This window comes from Schistocerca nitens, chromosome 2 (assembly GCF_023898315.1).
Source record: "Schistocerca nitens isolate TAMUIC-IGC-003100 chromosome 2, iqSchNite1.1, whole genome shotgun sequence".
NCBI classification, from domain to species: domain Eukaryota; kingdom Metazoa; phylum Arthropoda; class Insecta; order Orthoptera; family Acrididae; genus Schistocerca; species Schistocerca nitens.
The window spans coordinates 415,276,314-415,300,340 of record NC_064615.1 but is presented as its reverse complement, the minus strand read 5'-3'; the positions used below and the strand labels follow the sequence as shown (position 1 = coordinate 415,300,340).

Genomic DNA, 24,027 nt, shown 5'->3' with positions numbered 1-24,027 from the left:
TCACAAGTGGGGCACTTTTGTGGTTCTTCTGTGGGAGGTTCTGGGTTTGAGAGGATGAGGAAGTGGCTCTGGTTATTTGTTTCTCTACCAGGTCGGGAGGGTAGTTGCGGGATGCGAAAGCTGTTGTCAGGTTGTTGGTGTAATGCTTCAGGGATTCCGGACTGGAGCAGATTCGTTAGCCACGAAGACCTAGGCTTTAGGGAAGGGACCGTTTGATGTGGAATGGGTGGCAGCTGTCGTAATGGAGGTACTGTTGCTTGTTGGTGGGTTTGATGTGGATGGAAGTGTGAAGCTGGCCATTTGACAGGTGGAGGTCAACATCAAGGAAAGTGGCATGGGATTTGGAGTAGGACCTTTGGTTCCATGAGATTCACATGGTCCTACTCCAAATCCCATGCCACTTTCCTTGATGTTGACCTCCACCTGTCAAATGAGCAGCTTCACACCTCCGTCCACATCAAACCCACCAACAAGCAACAGTACCTCCATTACGACTGCTGCCACCCATTCCACATCAAACGGTCCCTTCCCTACAGCCTAGGTCTTCGTGGCAAACGAATCTGCTCCAGTCCGGAATCCCTGAAGCATTACACCAACAACCTGACAACAGCTTTTGCATCCCGCAACTACCCTCCCGACCTGGTAGAGAAACAAATAACCAGAGCCACTTCCTCATCCTCTCAAACCCAGAACCTCCCACAGAAGAACCACAAAAGTGCCCCACTTGTGACAGGATACTTTCCGGGACTGGATCAGATTCTGAATGTGGCTCTCCAGCAGGGATACGACTTCCTCAAATCCTGCCCTGAAATGAGATCCATCCTTCATGAAATCCTCCCCACTCCACCAAGAGTGTCTTTCCACCGTCCACCTAACCTTCGTAACCTCTTAGTTCATCCCTATGAAATCCCCAAACCACCTTCCCTATCCTCTGGCTCCTACCCTTGTAACCGCCCCCGGTGTAAAACCTGTCCCATGCACCCTCCCACCACCACCTACTCCAGTCCTGTAACCCGGAAGGTGTACACGATCAAAGGCAGAGCCACGTGTGAAAGCACCCACGTGATCTACCAACTGACCTGCCTACACTGTGACGCGTTCTATGTGGGAATGACCAGCAACAAACTGTCCATTCGCATGAATGGACACAGGCAGACAGTGTTTGTTGGTAATGAGGATCACCCTGTGGCTAAACATGCCTTGGTGCATGGCCAGCACATCTTGCCACAGTGTTACACCGTCCGGGTTATCTGGATACTTCCCACTAACACCAACCTATCCGAACTCCGGAGATGGGAACTTGCTCTTCAATATATCCTCTCTTCCCGTTATCCACCAGGCCTCAATCTCTGCTAATTTCAAGTTGCCGCCACTCACACCTCACCTGTCATTCAACAACATCTTTGCCTCTGCACTTCTGCCTCGACTGACATCTCTGCCCAAACTCTTTGTCTCTAAATATGTCTGCTTGTGTCTGGATATGTGTGGATGGATATGTGTGTGTGTGCGAGTGTATACCCGTCCTTTTTTCCCCCTAAGGTAAGTCTTTCCGCTCCCGGGATTGGAATGTCTCCTTACCCTCTCCCTTAAAACCCACATCCTTTCGTCTTTCCCTCTCCTTCCCTCTTTCCTGATGAGGCAACAGTTTGTTGTGAAAGCTTGAAGTTTGTGTGTATGTTTGTGTTTGTTTGTGTGTCTGTCGACCTGCCAGCACTTTCATTTGGTAAGTCACATCATCTTTGTTTTTAGATATATTTTTCCTACGTGGAATGTTTCCCTCTATTATAATCATATCATTAATTGTTTGTTCTCATTGATGTCACCATAAGCTTGGCTTAAAAAGTGATTTTGATAAAGAAGATAAGATGGAAAGTCGCTGCACCTAATAGTAACATACCATTGATTTCAGCTTGCCAATATATATCATGTTTGTTTCATTCATTCAACAGAAACCGCATGCCACCAACTCTAGAAGGACAAGTGACTATGGAAAAAACACCAAGCTACTTTGTTACAAGAGAGGCTCCACAGAGAGTCTATGAGATGAGTTCTGTAACAAAACTGCTTGTGGTAGTACGAGATCCAGTAACAAGAGCAATTTCAGATTATACACAAGCTGTCAGGTGAGATAATTATCCATATGTTCGTGAATTTTCACTTCATTTCCACATAAAAATGTAATGTCGTGTGACTAGGGCCTCCTGTCGGGTAGACAATTCACTGGGTGCAAGTCTTTCGATTTGATGCCACTTTAGTGACTTGCATATTGATGGGGATAAAATGATGATGATTAGGACAACACAACACCCTGTCCCTGTGTGGAGAAAATCTCTGACTCAGCCGGGAATTGAACTCGGACCCTTAGGATTGGCATTCTGTTGCGCTGACCACTCAGCTACCGGGGGCAGACATTTCCACATGTATAACAATAACTTGTTTCTTCTTCTTCACCTTACCAAAAAATTTTTATTTTTTCCCCACAAAGTATTACGTTTTCATTAATGGATCATGATATTAGATTTAAATTTTGGCTTGCTTACTGCAACATTATAACTTGTGAAGTGGGACCAGTTTTTGATGTATTCAAACACCACTACAACATGCTAATAAAAGAACATAGAATTTTTGTCTATGAAGAATTACTCAGATGCTGAGAAATTTAGAAGTTAAATATAGACAAATATGCAATACCAATAGATTTCCAATTATCACTGTGAATTTTGTGCCAGAGTAATGTCCTTCCCTGTACATTATAGACTGTGCGTCTGATTGAAACTATTTGTTATTTGACAATTCTCACATAGAGCTACTGTATTGCCACATCAGGTGGCAGCTACAACTGAGTTAAAAGTTTAACAATTGTGTGTGGGCTGCTAACACGGGAATAACATATATCTGCTAAATGGAATAGCTTAGTATCCAATAACTGATTGGTTGTGTTCATAGCACTAGTCAAGAACCCTTGCATCAATGGATGCCTTGTTTTGTGACATAAGCAGTGACAGAAACTTCACATGTGATGTGGTGACCAATGATTGGTTTGTCAGCTAAAGTATAGATGTTAGTAAGATGTACTGATAAAAAATTCATATCTAAAACAAATAATGCAGATTTTGCTGTTCAAATATCCACATTGTTAGTTAGGTAGAGGTATTGGTTTATATCAGGTGTGGGCAATTGTTTTGGCTCGGGGGCCACATTATAGACACAGAGGTTAGCGGAGGGCCGCACATTATAAACCTTTCACTTCTAATGCTGTATATATACTGGCGGCATTATAGAGGGAAACATTCCACGTGGGAAAAATATATATAAAAAACAAAGATGCTGTGACTTACCAAACAAGAAAGCGCTGGTAGATAGAAACAATAAAAAACACACAAACACACACACAAATTTCAAGCTTTCACAACCCAAGGTTGCTTCATCAGGAAAGAGGGAAGGAGAGGGAAAGACGAAAGGATGTGGGTTTTAAGGGAGAGGGTAAGGAGTCATTCCAATCCTGGGAGCGGAAAGACTTACCTTAGGCGGAAAAAATGACAGGTATGCACTTGCGCGCGCACACACACACACACACACACACACACACACACACACACACACACACACACACATATACAGGCACAGGCAGACATATCATATGTCCTTAGCTTCCTAGATAACACTTTTGTGTTTGCCCCCCTAATGTATTGTTTTTTTAAAGAAGGAAAATTTGTATTACCACTTGGACTTTATTAATATTTTACATTTTAACTGTCCACTTTCAGTATTTTTATAAATGTGACTCAATCTTTTCTACACTGTGTCACATATATGTAAGTAGTTTAGCAAACGTACATCCGCCGTCCACCCATCATGCCTCCTATAGCGATGGTTTTGTTTCCATCACCTCTGACAACACCTGTAAATATCTTCTGCCTTGTAGAGCAGTCAGTACTCTCTTATCTGCTGCCACACACCTACCTTCCTGCTTGTGGCATGGTAAGGGTCTTCTCATTTATTGGATACATACATTGAAATTGTTTATGTGCGTTACTAGCTTACGGCTTTTGTCTGGCCCATTTGGTTTTTATCCAGGTTTTATTTTTAACGTGCTATTTGTTTACAACTTGATGTGAATGATGTGGAGTGGCTCTAAGGCAGTCATCTTTCTGCTATGACTTGTTAAAAAGAATTTCTGTGAGTACTCATCAAGTACCGCTTTATAATACTACTTTTCAGGATCCCTTAATTCATCAGACCATTGATAAGGATTATTTGTGAAAAAAATGTAAAAAAAAAAGTTGTTGACATGAAACCGGTTGTGACTTTTTATTAAACGTATTTTTACAGCCTGTGTGGATCATTTCATTCAGAATAAAAATTAAAAAAAACTGAAATAAAGAAGCATATTGTAGGTCATGGCAGAAACACATATTCAGAAGAAAAAAGTATATGCATAAAGCAGAATGAGCACTGATCCAGAGGCACTTTCATATTATGAGCAATATTGTACCATATTAAGAAAACTTGTAAAAACTATTACAATATTATTTGCAGTTTGCATAAAACTGATTGAAAGGTAAAAGAAAAACTATATTGAATATTGTTTAGAGAGGCCATGGAAGCAGACATTTATTACAACTCTATTAAGGAGAAGGGAAACCTAATGAAGGATATTACATGTATAACAAACATTTCAAAAATTATTTTTGAAATGTGAGTGCGAAAATTGGTTTGTAATAATATTAGAGTGTCATTGATATTTAACATGAAATTATAAGATAATTATATAAATTTTGTACACAGTAAAAAGTGTAATACACAATTATGAGAATTTTTGTGTGTCTGCAGTCTACATGTGTGGTAGAGAGGGTCCATAGTGAAGTGCTAGTAGGGAAACAAACAATAGAATATCCATAGCAGTACATGTTTCAGAGGGACATTTTTGTCCATATGAAGAGCATTAATTCAACTGTACCTTTACAGTAAAAATTTTGTAATGCTACCACATGCCAGCTCTGAGTATTTGAACAATGTTAATAATAGAACTGTAACAGGAAGGAAGCACCATTGCCATAACTGGTTAATCCTTAGTGAGAGTATCAAAGAAAATTTGAGAGCACAAGAAGCTACTCATATTGCTAGTTCAATCAAAGTTTCACTGTTTCGGCAAGTTGGTTTAAGACTTTGTTTTGTTCAGTGTATTGTAAATCATTCAGGAATGAACAGTACACATTTGTTTTTGCAAGAATCATTGTTCTGAACATCTTACTGAAATTGTCTGTTCCATTTCTTGAACCTTTGTTAATATACTAATATTTTGCAGCAAGAAACTTGATATGCCACAATTTGAGGAGTTGGCTTTTTTTAACTTTACTGGAAGAGAAGGTGAAACAGTGGTGGATACATCATGGGGACCTGTGAAAATTGGTATTTACGCACGGCACTTGGAACGATGGTTACGATATTTCCCACTACGACAGTTGCATTTTGTCAGTGGAGAGCAGCTTGTAATCGACCCAGCAGCAGAGATGGCTAGAGTGCAGGTATATTAGCTTCTTGGCATGAGGTATTGTATTATTTAACCATGTCTTGTTGTAATGAAAATCCCCATCACAACTTCCCCTCCCACCATCATGTATCTCTCTTTCAGCAGAAATCATTATGGTCCTACATGTTTTCCTAACCAACAACAGTCTCTTCATTGTGTGTACCTACTTATATTGTATAATACCATATTTATACGGATCAGTTAATAAATATTGTGAATTTAGAGTTTTGTAGTGGGTGCTTTACTTCATAATTTTTACTTGTTGCTATGAATGTAACGTTTATTCCCTGTATGCAGTGTAAATGAAGATACATTTATAATGAAAATGTTGAAATGCTCAGTGGCATTAAGAGACTCTTTATAAGTATAAATGCCACTGTTGTACAGTTTGTGAGGAATAAGTGATGTCATCAGCAGTTGAAAATATTATACACCACAGCTTTCATGACTCGTAGGGCATCTACTTTACTGCCAATGTTAGATTGTTTCATTGTCCTATAGAACCTTCCTGGGAGCAGTGCAAGTGAGAATTATCTTTTCAACACGTCTGAGCTCTCTTTAACACATTTAGTCTAACTTTGTTGATCAAAGTCATTTGTCAGTCACTAGCTTTTCTGTTCTGTTACTTTTTCCTTGTTCAGTTTCATTGTGCTACATCACCATTTTATTTATTTCCAGCTCAGTATTGTTTGTTTATTTTTTTACTTCAGTCACCTTTTATAAAAGATGTTTATAAAATAGTGGACAGTGCATTGGGGTATTTTTATGATATCTTGTACAAATGTTAGAATGTAATCCTAGCTATTATAAAATATTTGTCAAAGGTCTTTGCGAGTGTAATAGCAGTCTACATGATTTATGTTAAGGTTTCCCCCTTGCTTAAAACACTCTCCCTTAGTGAAGCTCAGTGCATGCCTAGTTTTATCTTCAGTTTCACCTACATCCTATAAAAGAGATCAGCACTACTTTTGCATTTCTGTTAACTCATATTCTAACATTTCTCACCATCCCAGCTGACCATGGTGGAGCTTCTAAAGATTGAATTCCATACTTAAATGGACATCTGAGTCTCTTCCTTTAGTCCGATCATTCTGTAGCTCTGCAGCCCTTCCTGACACCATGCTATTTCCCTAAGCTGACTCATACAGAAGTCATTATAACTTTTAAACATGATTGCCACAACAAAGTATGTGCATAGTATCATTTGCTTCCTGCTGCAGTCATTGCTGAAGCTTAGCAGTTGCATTATATGTAGTGATTTCACTCGTAAATACCTAGGGTTACCAAAAGTAAATCTGTGGCACGAGCCCATGACTGTGTCTTTCTTCATTGCAACACTAGTGGGAAGGGGGTAGGGGGTAGGTGGGAGGGGGGGGTGGAGGGGAAGAGGAGGAGGAGAGCGGCAGTGCACCCATCATCTTGGCCACCTTTTTCCTCCAATACTCATTTTAATACCAAGCTGGGTCGACCTGAGTCCGTCCTGGAGGGATTGGAATGAGGAAACATCCCCATTCCTATCCAAGATTAAGATCTAGTACTCTACCTGATAGGCCACCAAGGCCAGTACATAAGGCTACTATCAGGTGAATAATGTTGCTGCTACATTTCATAGATGTATTTTGAGAAACGGGGTGTTTTTTAGGTTCGAAAGGACATTAGTTGCCTTGCATCACAGATACAAATTACAAATATTTACTTTGACACAGAGCGCCTTGTATTGTGACCGGAACTGACAGTTGTGTTCTGGAAATTATTAGAAAATCAAAACCCAGTCAGATGGATGTTGCAAAACTTATTTGTGTAAACTGAGTAGGATACTGTTAGTAAAATGGAAGCTGCAACACATTTTACAACTAACACTGCTTTGTGGGCTGGCAAAAATTAAATGATTATTTGCCAATGTGAAATGCACAAAGTGCGCAGTGCCTCAGGTGAATTCTGTTAATCAACTGCATGTATGATATTTATGCAGAAGGTATTGAGAAAATGAAATAAATTTGCTTTGTGGTGGCATCGTAAATAGCCAGAAGAAAAATGTAAACTGAAAAATAATAATCTTTACACTAATGTGCAGTTATATAAATAATGGTTACCTAAGCATGCATTAGGATCATTAAACTGGCAAGCAGTTCAGTGTACTTAAGCAGAAAAGCTCATGTGACATGAAAATATTTCATCGAATTACCACCATTGTTATGTGATGCCTCTCACAAATGACTTACACTGAAACACAGTAAATTGTATTTTCTGTAATGCACTATAAAAACCAATAATAGTATATGAGTTTAAATTATTGGCCTAGTTGTAACTGGTTGTAGTGTGTAGTAATGAGGATGGTACTTGAAAGAATATATCATGAAACAGTAAGTTTATCCTTCTTATAAGTGACATAATAAGAAAGATATTCCAAGGACCAGAATTACTATAAAAAATCACAAAAAATTAGGTATGAACTATTTTGTGTTACATATTTTAGATGCTAAGCATAAACTATACATTTCCCATCCATGTAGGTTCAATATTATATTGTGGTAGGTTTTGAAACATTATGGTAAATGTAGAGGGACACAAATTTTTTACGTTACTAACAAGTTTCATTTCAGTTTCCTCTGTTTTAGTGCATTGCACAATATTTTGTTGGATTCTTCTTCTTTTAAGCAGCTGGGATAATCATCTGAAAATGAGCCCACTCCTTTCCTTATGATTATGAAGGATAAGGACCAGAGACCAAGAGCTGTTGTTTTCTTATTATTTATTCCAAGACTTGACTGATTTCTATAATTCTTCTGCAGTTGTAATATTTATGCCAGTGTTTAGTTACAAGAGTTATCAAATCAAATTAAATAAAAAAAAAACAAATCTCTAGCGATCGAAGACTGGTATAAATACTGCAACGCCAAGCATCTGGATCACAGTGTCTGCATCGTAGAGATGGCTCTCTTGATCAAAATTGTTCCACAGTTTTTATACGAAAGTCTGAGAATGTTTTCGTTTGTTGACCTGCATGTTAGTGTTGCACAGTGTAGGCTTTAACTATGCATGTGTTCATGTTGTTGTTGTTGTTGTGGTCTTCAGTCCTGAGACTGGTTTGATGCAGCTCTCCATGCTACTCTATCCTGTGCAAGCTTCTTCATCTCCCAGTACCTACTGCAACCTACATCCTTCTGAATCTGCTTAGTGTATTCATCTCTTGGTCTCCCTCTACGATTTTTATCCTCCACGCTGCCCTCCAATGCTAAATTTGTGATCCCTTGATGCCTCAAAACATGTCCTACTAACCGATCCCTTCTTCTAGTCAAGTTGTGCCACAAGCTTCTCTTCTCCCCAATCCTATTCAATACCTCCTCATTAGTTACGTGATCTACCCACCTTAACTTCAGCATTCTTCTTTAGCACCACATTTCGAAAGCTTCTATTCTCTTCGTGTCCAAACTGGTTATCGTCCATGTTTCACTTCCATACATGGCTACACTCCATACAAATACTTTCAGAAACGACTTCCTGACACTTAAATCTATACTCGATGTTAACAAATTTCTCTTCTTCAGAAACGCTTTCCTTGCCATTGCCAGTCTACATTTTATATCCTCTCTACTTCGACCATCATCAGTTATTTTACTCCCTAAATAGCAAAACTCCTTTACTACTTTAAGTGTCTCATTTCCTAATCTAATCCCCTCAACATCACCCGATTTAATTTGACTACATTCCATTATCCTCGTTTTGCTTTTGTTGATGTTCATCTTATATCCTCCTTTCAAGACACTGTCCATTCCGTTCAACTGCTCTTCCAAGTCCTTTGCTGTCTCTGACAGAATTACAATGTCATCGGCGAACCTCAAAGTTTTTACTTCTTCTCCATGAATTTTAATACCTACTCCAAATTTTTCTTTTGTTTCCTTTACTGCTTGCTCAATATACAGATTGAATAACATCGGGGAGAGGCTACAACCCTGTCTCACTCCTTTCCCAACCACTGCTTCCCTTTCATGCCCCTTGACTCTTATAACTGCCATCTGGTTTCTGTACAAATTGTAAATAGCCTTTCGCTCCCTGTATTTTACCCCTGCCACCTTCAGAATTTGAAAGAGAGTATTCCAGTTAACGTTGTCAAAAGCTTTCTCTAAGTCTACAAATGCTAGAAATGTAGGTTTGCCTTTTCTTAATCTTTCTTCTAAGATAAGTTGTAAGGTTAGTATTGCCTCACGTGTTCCAACATTTCTACGAAATCCAAACTGATCTTCCCCGAGGTCCTCTTCTACCAGTTTTTCCATTCGTCTGTAAAGAATTCGCATTAGTATTTTGCAGCTGTGACTTATTAAACTGATAGTTCGGTAATTTTCACATCTGTCAACACCTGCTTTCTTTGGTATTGGAATTATAATATTCTTCTTGAAGTCTGTGGGTATTTCGCCTGTCTCATACATCTTGCTCACCAGATGGTAGAGTTTTGTCAGGACTGGCTCTCCCAAGGCTGTCAGTAGTTCTAATGGAATGTTGTCTACTCCCGGGGCCTTGTTTCGACTCAGGTCTTTCAGTGCTCTGTCAAACTCTTCACGCAGTATCTTATCTCCCATTTCATCTTCATCTACATCCTCTTCCATTTCCATAATATTGCCCTCAAGTACATCGCCCTTGTATAGACCCTCTATATACTCCTTCCACCTTTCTGCCTTCCCTTCTTTGCTTAGAACTGGGTTGCCATCTGAGCTCTTGATATTCATACAAGTGGTTCTCTTCTCTCCAAAGGTCACTTTAATTTTCCTGTAGGCAGTATATATCTTACCCCTAGTGAGACAATCCTCTACATCCTTACATTTGTCCTCTAGCCATCCCTGCTTAGCAATTTTGCACTTCCTGTCGATCTCATTTTTGAGACGTTTGTATTCCTTTTTGCCTGCTTCATTTACTGCATTTTTATATTTTCTCCTTTCATCAATTAAATTCAATATTTCTTCTGTTACCCAAGGATTTCTACTAGCCCTCGTCTTTTTACCTACTTGATCCTCTGCTGCCTTCACTACTTCATCCCTCAGAGCTACCCATTCTTCTTCTACTGTATTTCTTTCCCCCATTCCTGTCAATTGTTCCCTTATGCTCTCCCTGAAACTCTCTACAACCTCTGGTCCTTTCAGTTTATCCAGGTCCCATCTCCCTAAATTCCCACCCTTTTGCAGTTTCTTCAGTTTCAACCTGCAGTTCATAACCAATAGATTGTGGTCAGAATCCACATCTGCCCCTGGAAATGTCCTACAATTTAAAACCTGGTTCCTAAATCTCTGTCTTACCATTATATAATCTATCTGATACCTTTTAGTATCTCCAGGATTCTTCCAGGTATACAACCTTCTTTTATGATTCTTGAACCAAGTGTTAGCTATGAATAAGTTATGCTCTGTGCAAAATTCTACAAGGCAGCTTCCTCTTTCATTTCTTCCCCCCAATTCATATTCACCTACTATGTTTCCTTCTCTCCCTTTTCCTACTGACGAATTCCAGTCACCCATGACTATTAAATTTTCGTCTCCCTTCACTACCTGAATAATTTCTTTTATCTCGTCATACATTTCATCAATTTCTTCATCATCTGCAGAGCTAGTTGGCATATAAACTTGTACTACTGTAGTAGGCATCAGCTTTGTGTCTTATCTTGGCCACAATAATGCTTTCACTATGCTGTTTGTAGTAGTTAACCCGCACTCCTATTTTTTTATTCATTTTTAAACCTACTCCTGCATTACCCCTATTTGATTTTGTATTTATAACCCTGTAATCACCTGACCAAAAGTCTTGTTCCTCCTGCCACCGAACTTCACTAATTCCCACTATATCTAACTTTAACCTATCCATTTCCCTTTTTAAATTTTCTAACCTACCTGCCCGATTAAGGGATCTGACATTCCACGCTCCGATCCGTAGAATGCCAGTTTTCTTTCTCCTGATAACGACGTCCTCTTGAGTAGTCCCCGCCCGGAGATCCGAATGGGGGACTATTTTACCTCCGGAATATTTTACCCAAGAGGACGCCATCATCATTTAATCATACAGTAAAGCTGCATGTCCTCGGGAAAAATTACGGCTGTAGTTTCCCCTTGCTTTCAGCCGTTCGCAGTACCAGCACAGCAAGGCCATTATGGTTAATGTTACAAGGCCAGATCAGTCAATCATCCAGACTGTTGCCCCTGCAACTACTGAAAAGGCTGCTGCCCCTCTTCAGGAACCACATGTTTGTCTGGCCTCTCAGCAGATACCCCTCCGTTGTGGTTGCACCTACGGTACAGCCATCTGTATCGCTGAGGCACGCAAGCCTGCCCACCAACGGCAGGGTCCATGGTTCATGGGGGGGCATGTGTTCATAATATAGGGAAATCTTTTGTCACCATTTCTCATTATTTCTATCACTAGAATTGTGGTCTTTCTTGTAAACTTTTAGGAGTCAAAATTTTTATTTCCTCTGAAATGTTACTAGATTCAAAATTATTGCTGAAACCACAGTTTACGAGATTTTAAATGACCTCTTCTTCAGAAAACCAATATTGCCTGCAGGTCAGTGTGAAAAGTGAGAACAAAAATTTTGAACTTATATCACCACACAGAGAAGAAACCCAAAGAGAAAAACAACATGGCAAAAAACAATGTGTTTGTAATATGTGCTGTCTTTTATAGTCTCACAAAATGCTAAAGTCACAGTGCATGTTAGGTAGTATTTTCTCAACAACAACTCTTTTTGTATGTAAACCACATTAAATCCGATAGTTTTGTGTGGTTGTATACGTGGTCATATAGGTCTAAAATTCACTGCTGGTTATCTAGACTGAATGACGCAGCTCATCAGTAAGACAATGGATATGTATTCTCACAAGGGACATTGTCCGTGTCTGGCCATCAGATCGCTTAATCAAATGTTGGGATTGTTCCTTTGAAAGAGCACAGCTAATTTCCATTGGTGTCCTCTCATAATCTATCTAAGCTTCTTGTCATTGACAAGACATTAAACCCTAATTTTCTTTCTTTCCTGGTTATCTTTTTTCACCTACCCTCTGTCGTTATTGGGTCATTCCGTGTCAGTTCAACCAGGGGCTCCAGCTCATAGTCTCAGATTTGACTGAAATTCAGTACACTAATTCTACCATGTGTGGAACACTCATGTACAGAGTATTAGTTTCCCCCTGCCAATTAGTTCCAGAATTATGACTTGTGAAAGAAGGTGGCATGACCCGGAAATTGCAACCCGCGTCTAGCAATCTATCTTCAGACCAAAATTCAGGTCTTAATAACTTTGGAACTATTCCACACAGTCCAGTGAAATTTTTACAACCCAGTAACATCCATTTAGAGAACACACTCTATGAATCAAAACACCAGCAACATATTTCTGAGGGAAAATAAAAAATTCCAAAATGTGATTTAAAAAATGTAATACGGTAAAAGGTACATATTGTAGGTGCCCTCTATGCCAAATATAATTCACCCAGAAAGGGTATAAATTTTTTTGTGGTAAGCTTAATGTGGCCTAAACACTCACAGAACTCATCATGCCCATATCAGTCACAAAAACTGAGTTACATGCACACGAAAATACAAAAATTTGAAAAATTACCTGAAAAACATGGATAAAAGGGACAAGTGGTATCCAAGCGAAATTTCACACACTGCATAAGTAGACCATAATGATATATATCTCAAAATTTCAACATGTTATTGCAAGACATTTGTGTACAATGGAAGTTGACAGATGTATTTGGTGATGTGGCCATTGTTCCACAACACAATTTTGTAAAAACATATCGTAAACTGTTCTGCCTCTTCTTATCCTCTCCCACAACTGTTTAATCACTAAGCAACAACATATAGACAGATTAACACAACCTATCATTAATGTTTACTGCACCTTAACTGCTAAAAACCAGTCGATTCTGCTTCGAACAGAAGTTCTCCCACACATTAGCTACTGTACTCTGTACATTGAGTGGCAAATTGTACTGTCTTCCTGACACTGGTGGTAGGAACTGGAACTGTCATAAGAATAAGTTCAAAAGGAATCCAATACCTGTCTGCCAAACGTGGCCAATGAAATGATCTTGCTGGTCCTGCTGGTGCCATGAAGTTCACAAATACATCACCTTCTGCTTCACATCACTCTGCAACACATCCTAAGTACCATTTTTCATCATAAACAGCAATAACATAGCAACCTGGTTATATGTTGCTGCTTTTGCTTCTGAATCCTGAGTCAGACACACTGTGAAGACACATGTTGTACATGAATGTATAGTTATAACCGGACAGTCTGCTCGTCTGCACATTGTCAGAGTCCGCTGGAGAGAAGTGATGATGGCTCCTTGTTCCTGCAACAGTTTTAACGTGTTCTAGTCTGCTTTTTAGCAACTCTTCGACTGATTTCACCTTCATCTTTCGAAACATAGAATTATTGTATGCCAGAGCTATTTTTCTGTACCCAGGTAAATAATTGAAGAGGTGTTAGGATGTGACCTTCTGTTGGGTGCTGCAGACTAGCTCGTGATGCCATGCGCTTAATGGTAGCACCAATAAATACCATCACATACATTTTTACCATGACTTGTTGCGAAAAAATTCCATTCTGCATAAATCAGAAAATTGTGGTACTGCATGTATAAGTTTTTGAGATTTTTACAGTTTTTGTACTGACTAGCTGCCCCATCACTGAAGTATTTCGCAAAATGTATGTGAAGCAGCTTGCTTTTTCTCATATGCCATGACAGTGCAAATGTGAGCATGAACTGCAATGGCATCATGAATTAAACAGTCACTAAAAATGCACAGGTTATGACAGACACATCACCTGATTCACCTCTATAGTAAATCGCAAATGGCTGGAGAGTTGCTTGACTGTTGTCCCAATGATATCCTTGGATGGCATCTTGAACCATAAATGCATAATTTTCAGAGAAGTCTAGTATTACTATAATTTCATCTTGTTTCAAATTATCCTTACAAAACTGGAGATAAGCCGATTGTGCTGCTGCTGTGAAGCTGTGTGTGGTCACTTTGTCCATTTTTGACCACACATTCAACAGAATCTTGCACTGTACTTTGCTTTGTTTCAAGACATGTGCGATCCATGTGTGTCCATTGTTTATAAGAAACAAGTTCATTGTCATCCATAAGGAGTTCACCATACAGTTTGTTATTCATGTGTTCTGCAAGATTTTCCTTATCAGGACACTTTTCACACCTGTATATCATGCACTGGTAGGAACTGATGTCACACACTAGCAGCTTCATTGCTCCTTAGTAATCCAGACCAGAATCCTTTATAGCAGCAAACATCAGCTTAGCATTTTGATGGGTCTCACATACATAAACATTGTGTGTGCCTCTTGCACTTACAGGCACAACCCATTTTGGCCGAAGATTGAAAAAAGATGATAAACCTACTTTGGTATTGTGATACTTTTCCTTGAATTCTACATATAGTTCTGATATGTTGCATAGCAACAGTCTTTTTTTTGCATCTGTACATGTACATTTCCCATTTTCACCGTTACGTAGTCTTTTTTTCCAGTCATTATTCGGCTGTAGTAGTCATTATTTTCATAAAACTCCGACGCTAGCACGTTTATTTCTGAACTCAATTGCTTACCCTGAGCCTGATCAAGTTGTGGGAGCACTCCTTGGGTTGCTTTTATTTTCCTAGCTTGCTTTACCATATATGTAGAAACATTGAATTCCTTTGCAGTGTAGTCAGTAGACCAGCTGGAAGGTGCAAGGGTAAGAATAGCTAATTTTTTCTGGTGTGTGAATATGGCACATTTTTCTTTCAAATCATGAACAATTTTCTCCAAATCAGAGCATTTCTGGCATGATTTCTGTTCCTTTGGTGCAGATAGTTCTTCCTCTACCACCATTGGTGTGTCAGCTATTTTGTGTTTTAATTCCATTTGAGCTTCTTGTAGTTTTCTTCTACCATAGCTGGGCCTGTCTCTTTTCCCAACTTTGTGTGTCTTCATGGGAGACAAACCAAGAGCAGTCACTGAAGTATTTAATTGCTCATCCACTGTGCTTGTAGGTGGCTGATACTCTTCGTCACTGTCACGTAAATTATCAGAATATTCTTCATTTTTTAGCAGTGTAACACACCTGGAACATAACTTTTGTCATGGTTTCATGTTAAGTCCCATGCACTCATTCACTTTCAATACTGATTTTATATAAATTTCTCTGAGGCTACACTTCACTGTCTTCTTACGAATCCACAATGGATCAAAACAACTTCTTTGTAGGAAAGAATACTTATCCAGAAATACTTTCATATGATGATAACAAACACTAAAGTTTCCTGGAACTGTACTTCTTGTGCCCACAGGATGTATCCTGGATCTCCATAGCAACAAATCTTGGTCCGATTCATCCAGATCATACAGTACAAAGCGAATGCCACATTTTGTTCCATATGTTGTTTTAGGACATTCAGATCCTTGTGCTCTACCAATACTGCAACTTGTTTGAACAAAAGCACCACTAGTACACTCTTCTGCCTCCATACTGACTTTCCACAACAGTACTGACCAGTCTGAATTAAAATCTTAAAAACATGAGTAACCTGTAATTGTTGCTTGTTTCCTTTGTTGTTCCTGCCTAACAATGACTCATTCTGTCCCTGAAAACTACCACCGTTTAACTTTCTGTTGCCTAATGGTTCCCAACAATTGCTGCATCTTTATCTGAAACAAGCTGTCTGCAGCATCACTATTACTTGCTAAATCGTGTTAAAAGAAACGTAACCAAATACATCTCTGTCAAGTTTTATTGTACACAAATGCCTTGCAATAACAAGTTGAAATTTTGCCACATATTATATTATGGTCTACTTATGCAGTGTTTGAAATTTGACTTGGATATCACTTGTCCCTTTTGTGCTACCACACTTAGAAAATCCATGTTTTTCAGGTAATTTTTCAAATTTTTGTATTTTCGTGTGCATGTAACTCTGTTTGTGTGACTGATATGGGCAAGATGAGTTCTGTGTGTCTTTAGGCCACATTAACCTTACCACAAAAAATTTATACCCTTTTATATTTGGCATAGCCTTTTAACGTATTACATTTTTTAAATCACATTTTGGAATTTTTTATTTTCCCTCAGAAATATGTTGTTGGTGTTTTGATTCATAGAGTGTGCTTTCTAAGTGGGTGTTACTGGGTTGTAAAAATTTCACTGGACTGTGCGGAATAGTTCCAAAGTTATTAAGACCTGCAGTTGGGTCTGAAGATAGATTGCCAGATGCGGGTTGCAATTTCCGGGTCACGCCACCTTCTTTCACAAGCCATAATTCTGGAACTAATTGGCAGGGGAACTTAAAATTTTGTAAATGAGTGTTCCACATTTGGTAGCATTGGTGTGCTAAATTTCAGCCAAATCTGAGATTATCAGCTGGAACATTTTCTCAAATTGGTTGAACTGACATGGAATGACCCTATTAGGAACAAGTGGAAAGTCACATCTGTAGCACACTGTTTCATCAGAGTTACCTGACCCCAGGAAAGTGGGTGTCAGTGCAGCTGTATGACATCTATGTATCGGGTCCTGTTTACCAGACATGTTTGTCATATGCCTTTTATGTTTGGAATTTAGACAACTTGTTTCCATAATATTCTTCTGAGTTATAAGAAGTGTCATATTGTAAAATGATCTTCCAACATTTTGACTATTATTGCAATTTGACTTTTGCTGACATACTTGGATTCAGTATTACAGCCCCTAATAAAGGCCACTTGCAATTGTGGGCAAAATGTTGGAACATCATTTAACCACATAACACTTCCTACAAACCAGAAAAATCTTATGGAAATTGACTCCAGCAACAAAAGACTGTGAACATGGGTGGCAGTGTGTTTGTTTTGTTGTGCCAAGTTCCTTGTACAAAGCTTGTGAAAACTGAAGAAGAGGAGAACAACATTGTGCTTAAGGGAGAGGATAATGTGAAGAAATTTGTTTATAGTATTGACATTCTTTCATGTAGCATCAGCATGTTTGTTATTGAGAAGTTGTTGGTTAGGATTCTGAAATTTACAATGATCATTTTTATTTTTAAAATTGTTGTTGGCAAATCTCCTTGATGATGGTGAGTCTTAAATATTAAATATTTTCTTCCTGATGCAGTTACTCACTCCAAAAATCTGTGTGTAATAGTAATAATTCATTGCTGTACACAAATAAAGCTTTAACATTGTGATCTTCAGGTGACTACATGCTTCTTATAGCTATAATTTGGTTGTTGGTACTACCTCACCAACGTCAATAAATCCTAATCTTTCTATAGTGTTATGCAGTACTCAATTTCACTCATTTCTGTTCTTGAAGCTAACATGGCGACAATTCCACATAATGTTCCATTTCTTTACAATATGAATGAATTTGACTGTGTAATTCTAATTCCACATCTTAGTTACATACTGTTTGAAGATAGTTTGAGTGTCATTTGTATGGCCTCAGATCTCGTAAGAGATTAAACTACTTGCACCGTACAAGTTGGCTTGCGCAACACTGTTTAGTGACTTAGTGGACAGGGCAACAATCTTGCAAGTACCAGTGTGTGTACCTAGTCATGCCAGGCAAGTGGAACAATGGTAATGAGTCTTTTGTGATGATCCCATTCCCTAACCACGTATATCTAAGACTGCAATCCTTGTACAGAATTGTGAATGGAGTTGGAAGAAAGCTGACATCCGCACAGGGAGTGCTAGGACTTGAAATAAACTGTATGCTTAAGATACAAGTATGTTGGGAGTGGAAAGGAACATCTTCAGCAGTTTCTGATTTCCCTCCCTCCCTCCCTCGGGCTTCTCTCACTCTCTCTCTCTCCTTCCCTCCCTCCCTCCTTCCCTCCCTGCCTCCCTCCCCCCTCCCCTCTTCCTCCGCCGGCCAATGTGGCAGAGCGGTTCCAGGCGCTTCAGTCTGTAACCGCGTGACCGCTGCGGTCGTAGGTTCGAATCCTGCCTCGGGCATGGATGTGTGTGATGTCCTTAGGTTAGTAAGGTTTAAGTAGTTCTAAGTTCTAGGGGACTGATGACCTCAGATGTTAAGTCACATAGTGCTCAGAGAGCCTCTCCCTCCCCATCTCCCTCCCTCCCTCCCTCCCAGGCTTCTCCCCCCTCCCTCCTCCAGCCCTACCTCCCACCCCCCCTGCCCCTCCCTCTCCCTCCCCCTCCCTCTCCCTCCATCCCTCCCTCATTCCCTCCATCCATCCCTCATTCCCCCCCCTCCCACCCCCAAATATTTGAGAAATGTAATGAAGAACTGATCGTCTTAGAGCATCTGCATCACTTGGCCAAAAAATATGCAGGTGTTGAAAATTTTTTTTCTCAAGAGTTAATGAGCTATAAAATTATATTAAAATGAGGGAAACTGTCAGTAATAGACTGACTGTTGGTGTTGGTACATAAGTGCTTAGAAAGAAGACAAAAGTAAATTTGTTAAGTCATTGGAACCAGTGGATATAGTGGACACCTTCACTACATATTAACTTTAGTGCTAAGGACATATGTAATAAATTGTTAGAGAGAATAGCTGGCCAGAATTAACTTTCAGAAGGTGAAGTGTATAATCCCACTGATAGACATATGTTGTTGTTGTGGTCTTCAGTCCTGAGACTGGTTTGATACAGCTCTCCATGCTACTCTATCTCGTGAAAGCTTCTTCATCTCCCAGTACCTATCGCAACCTACATCCTTCTGAATCTGCTTAGTGTATTCATCTCTTGGTCTCCCTCTACGATTTTTACCCTCCACACTGCCCTCCAATACTAAATTGGTGATCCCTTGATGCCTCAGAATATGTCCTACCAACCGATCCCTTCTTCTAGTCAAGTTGTGTCACAAACTCCTCTTCTCACCAATCCTATTCAATACTTCCTCATTAGTTATGTGATCTACCCATCTAATCTTTAGCATTCTTCTGTAGCACCACATTTCGAAAGCTTCTATTCTCTTCTTGTCCAAGCTATTTATCGTCCACGTTTCACTTCCATACATGGCTACACTCCATACAAATACTTTCAAAAATGACTTCCTGACACTTAAATCTATACTCGATGTTAACAAATGTCTCTTCTTCAGAAACGCTTTCCTTGCCATTGCCAGTCTACATTTTATATCCTCTCTACTCCCACCATCATCAGTTATTTTGCGCCCCAAATAGCAAAACTCCTTTACTACTTTAAGTGTCTCATTTCCTAATCTAATTTCCTCAGCATCACCTGACTTAATTTGACTACATTCCATTATCCTCGTTTTGCTTTTGTTGATGTTCATCTTACATCCTCCTTTCAAGACACTATCGATTCCGTTCAACTGCTCTTCCAAGTCCTTTGCTGTTTCTGACAGAATTACAATGTCATCGGCGAACCTCAAAGTTTTTATTTCTTCTCCATGGATTTTAATACCTACTCCAAATTTTTCTTTTGTTTCCTTCACTGCTTGCTCAATATACAGATTGAATAACATCGGGGAGAGACTACAACCCTGTCTCACTCCCTTCCCCACCACTGCTTCCCTTTCATGTCCCTCGACTTTTATAACTGCCATCTGGTTTCTGTACAAATTGTAAATAGCCTTTCGCTCCCTGTATTTTACCCCTGCCACCTTCAGAATTTGAAAGAGAGTATTCCAGTCAACATTATCAAAAGCTTTCTCTAAGTCTACAAATGCTAGAAATGTAGGTTTGCCCTTCCTTAATCTAGCTTCTAAGATAAGTCGTAGGGTCAGTATTGCCTCACGTGTTCCAACATTTCTACGGAATCCAAACTGATCTTCCCCGAGGTCGGCTTCTACTAGTTTTTCCATTCGTCTGTAAAGAATTCGCGTTAGTATTTTGCAGCTGTGACTTATTAAACTGATAGTTTGGTAATTTTCACATCTGTCAACACCTACTTTCTTTGAGATTGGAATTATTACATTCTTCTTGAAGTCTGAGGGTATTTTGCCTGTTTCATACATCCTGCTCACCAGATGGTAGAGTTTTGTCAGGACTGGTTCTCCCAAGGCCGTCAGTAGTTCTAATGGAATGTTGTCTACTCCGGGGGCCTTGTTTCGACTCAGGTCTTTCAGTGCTCTGTCAAACTCTTCACGCAGTATCTTATCTCCCATTTCATCTTCATCTACATCCTCTTCCATTTCCATAATATTGTCCTCAAGTACATCGTCCTTGTATAGACCCTCTATATACTCCTTCCACCTTTCTGCTTTCCCTTCTTTGCTTAGAACTGGGTTGCCATCTGAGCTCTTGACGTTCATGCAAGTGGTTCTCTTCTCTCCAAAGGTCTCTTTAATTTTCCTCTAGGCAGCATCTATCTTACCCCTCGTGAGATAAGCCTCTGCATCCTTACATTTGTCCTCCAGCCATCCCTGCTTAGCAGTTTTGCACTTCCTGTCATTCTCATTTTTGAGACGTTTGTATTCCTTTTTGCCTGCTTCATTTACTGCATTTTTATGTTTTCTCCTTTCATCAATTAAATTCAATATTTCTTCTGTTACCCAAGGATTTCTACTAGCCCTCGTCTTTTTATCTACTTGATCCTCTGCTGCCTTCACTACTTCATCCCTCAGAGCTACCTATTCTTCTTCTACTGTATTTCTTTCCCCCATTCCTGTCAATTGTTCCCTTATGCTCTCCCTGAAACTCTGTACAACCTCTGGTTTAGTCAGTTTATCCAGGTCCCATCTCCTTAAATTCCCGCCTTTTTGCAGTTTCTTCAGTTTTAATCTACAGATCATAACCAATAGATTGTGGTCAGAGTCCACATCTGCTCCTGGAAATGTCTTACAATTTAAAACCTGGTTCCTAAATCTCTGTCTTACCATTATATAATCTATCTGATACCTTTTAGTATCTCCAGGATTCTTCCATGTATACAACCTTCTTTTATCATTCTTGAACCAAGTGTTAGCTATGATTAAGTTATGCTTTCTGCAAAATTCTACCAGGCGGCTTCCTCTTTCATTTCTTAGCCCCAATCCATATTCACCTACTAAATTTCCTTCTCTCCCTTTTCCTACTACCGAATTCCAGTCACCCATGACTATTAAATTTTCGTCACCCTTCAGTATCTGAATAATTTCTTTTATTTCATCATACATTTCTTGAATTTCTTCATCATCTGCAGAGCTAGTTGGCATATAAACTTGTACTACTGTAGTAGGCGTGAGCTTCGTATCTATCTTGGCCACAATAATGCGTTCACTATGCTGTTTGTAGTAGCTTACCCGCATTCCTATTTTCCTATTCATGATTAAACCTACTCCTGCATTACCCCTATTTGATTTTGTGTTTATAACCCTGTAGTCACCTGACCAGAAGTCTTGTTCCTCCTGCCACCGAACTTCACTAATTCCCACTATATCTAACTTTAACCTATCCATTTCCCTTTTTAAATTTTCTAACCTACCTGCCCGTTTAAGGGATCTGACATTCCATGCTCTGATCTGTAGAACGCCAGTTTTCTTTCTCCTGATAACGACATCCTCTTGACAGTCCCCGCCCGGAGATCCGAATGGGGGACTATTTTACCTCCGGAATATTTTACCAAAGAGGACGCCATCATCATTTAACCATCATACAGTAAAGCTGCATGTCCTCGGGAAAAATTACGGCCGTAGTTTCGCCTTGCTTTCAGCCATTTGCAGTACCAGTACAGCAAGGCCGTTTTGGTTAGTATTACAAGGCCAGATCAGTCAATCATCCAGACTGTTGCCCTTGCAACTACTGAAAAGGCTGCTGTCCCTCTTCAGGTACCACACGTTTGTCTGGCCTCTCAACAGATACCCCTCCGTTGTGGTTGCACCTACAGTACGGCTATCTGTATCGCTGAGGCACGCAAGCCTCCCCACCAACGGCAAGGTCCATGGTTCATGGGTGGGGGGGATAGACATATATGAAAACATATAAAACAGCCGTACTATGAATGAGCATTGTTGATATGTCCACTTTGGGGGTCACTCAGTACCAGTTGCTGCTCTGTGGAATGACTCAAGTGATCCACTTGCTAGCCACACCACAGATACTGTTTACATTCTCCCACCTAGTACCAGTCTCTTTGAATTCTGGAGATGCAATGTGGCCTCTGACACATCCTTGCATCCCGACACTTTTCGGCACTTAATCTCTGTTAACACACTCACCCCCTCTCTTTTTCCATTATACTTTGTAGGATACATAATATGTATATAAACTCTCTTTTTGTGCCCTAATTCCACTATTCATCTCTATTACACTTAATCTATTTTTACTTACCACACTGTTCTTGTCTCTGGACTGAAGCTGGCATGGTGGTTATCAGTTACTTTTTCTGACCTCCTCTCTCTGACACCTAGTCCTTCATCTTCGCCTGCTCTTGTCCTCACTATAGGCGGGCCTCTCTCATCCTGGGGACTTGAAGACCTGCCTTTCCCCCCACACCCCCTTTTCACCAACAGATTCCTCTCTCATCCCCAGTGAAGTGTTGTAACGGCAATCAGAACGGTCGCGGGGTTGAAGTGACGGAAAGCGTGGCGGGACCCGCAGAGCGGATCGCAAACAACAATACAGTGGGAGAGGACGGACACGACCAACAAAGGACAGAATGAATAACAACAAGATCGAGACAATGGAGTCACAAGAAAATCATGTACACTCATACACAGAACAAGAAGTAAATAAGCTGTCTAAGGTGAGGTGATGTGTCCTGAGACGTATGCAAGGTTAGACTCGCTGGCTGAGCGAGAGGCAGGCACTTAAATACTCTATTGGGGGGTGCTGCTATTGGCCACTGGAACCATGTGTTCCACTGTGGCGCCCTCACACTAAATGCAGCCAGGAGGCGCGCGCCGCCACAGCTTACGGCGCGATGCGCGAGAGACCTCCAGGGGTCTTCAATGTCCATGATGTCTGGTGAGGATTCAAATTCCGCAGCACCTGATCCCTCCCCCCTGAAACTTGCGCATAGGGGCAGAAACGCCCCGGACAGTGCCGAGGTGGGCAGCAGTGGGAAGAGGAGCCGGGCTCATCAACTGCTATTGGCGTGGAGGAAGGGATGCCCGAAGTATCCATGATAGCCAATCCAGAGTCCAGGGCAGGGCAGGGGAGGGAGCCGCCAATCCGCCCGGGGATGGAGAGGGCTGGGGGCAGGCCCGCAGGGAGACGACAACCGGGGGCAGGGACGGTGACTAGAGGACCACCTCCGCACCCGAAGGAGGTAGGGGAAGAGGCGGTTGCGCAAGACCCGCAGGGGCACACGAGCAGAGCTGATTATGATGGTGGTGCTCCAACCCTTTCAATGTCTGCTTCGACGTCACATGGCATCATGGGCCGCGACGACCATGATGAGTGTCCAACCCGCCTTGCGCCCGTAGTCACGGGCTAACACGGCTGTGCCAGGGTCATACCGCTGCGAGGGATGGGAGTGGGGATGGGAGGAGGACAGCATCAGCAAATGGAGCGGGGTCCATGGCTGTTGCCCATGAAGGAGCTCTGCCGGA

The 24,027-nt window shown here is 40.5% G+C and overlaps 1 protein-coding gene across 2 annotated transcripts in view; it reads left to right on the top strand.

The window, feature by feature from the left end:
- Window positions 1-24,027, top strand: part of LOC126236286 (heparan sulfate glucosamine 3-O-sulfotransferase 3A1) — a 169,273-nt gene that overhangs the window by 48,033 nt on the left and 97,213 nt on the right. For both annotated transcript variants that reach the window (XR_007544889.1, XM_049945471.1), the window contains 2 exons: window positions 1,950-2,123; window positions 5,309-5,528. Coding sequence is in view for 1 of the 2 variants with exons in the window: in XM_049945471.1 (XP_049801428.1) it covers window positions 1,950-2,123; window positions 5,309-5,528 (394 nt within the window). In the remaining variant the exon portion in view is untranslated. The remainder of the gene's footprint in view (window positions 1-1,949; window positions 2,124-5,308; window positions 5,529-24,027) is intronic.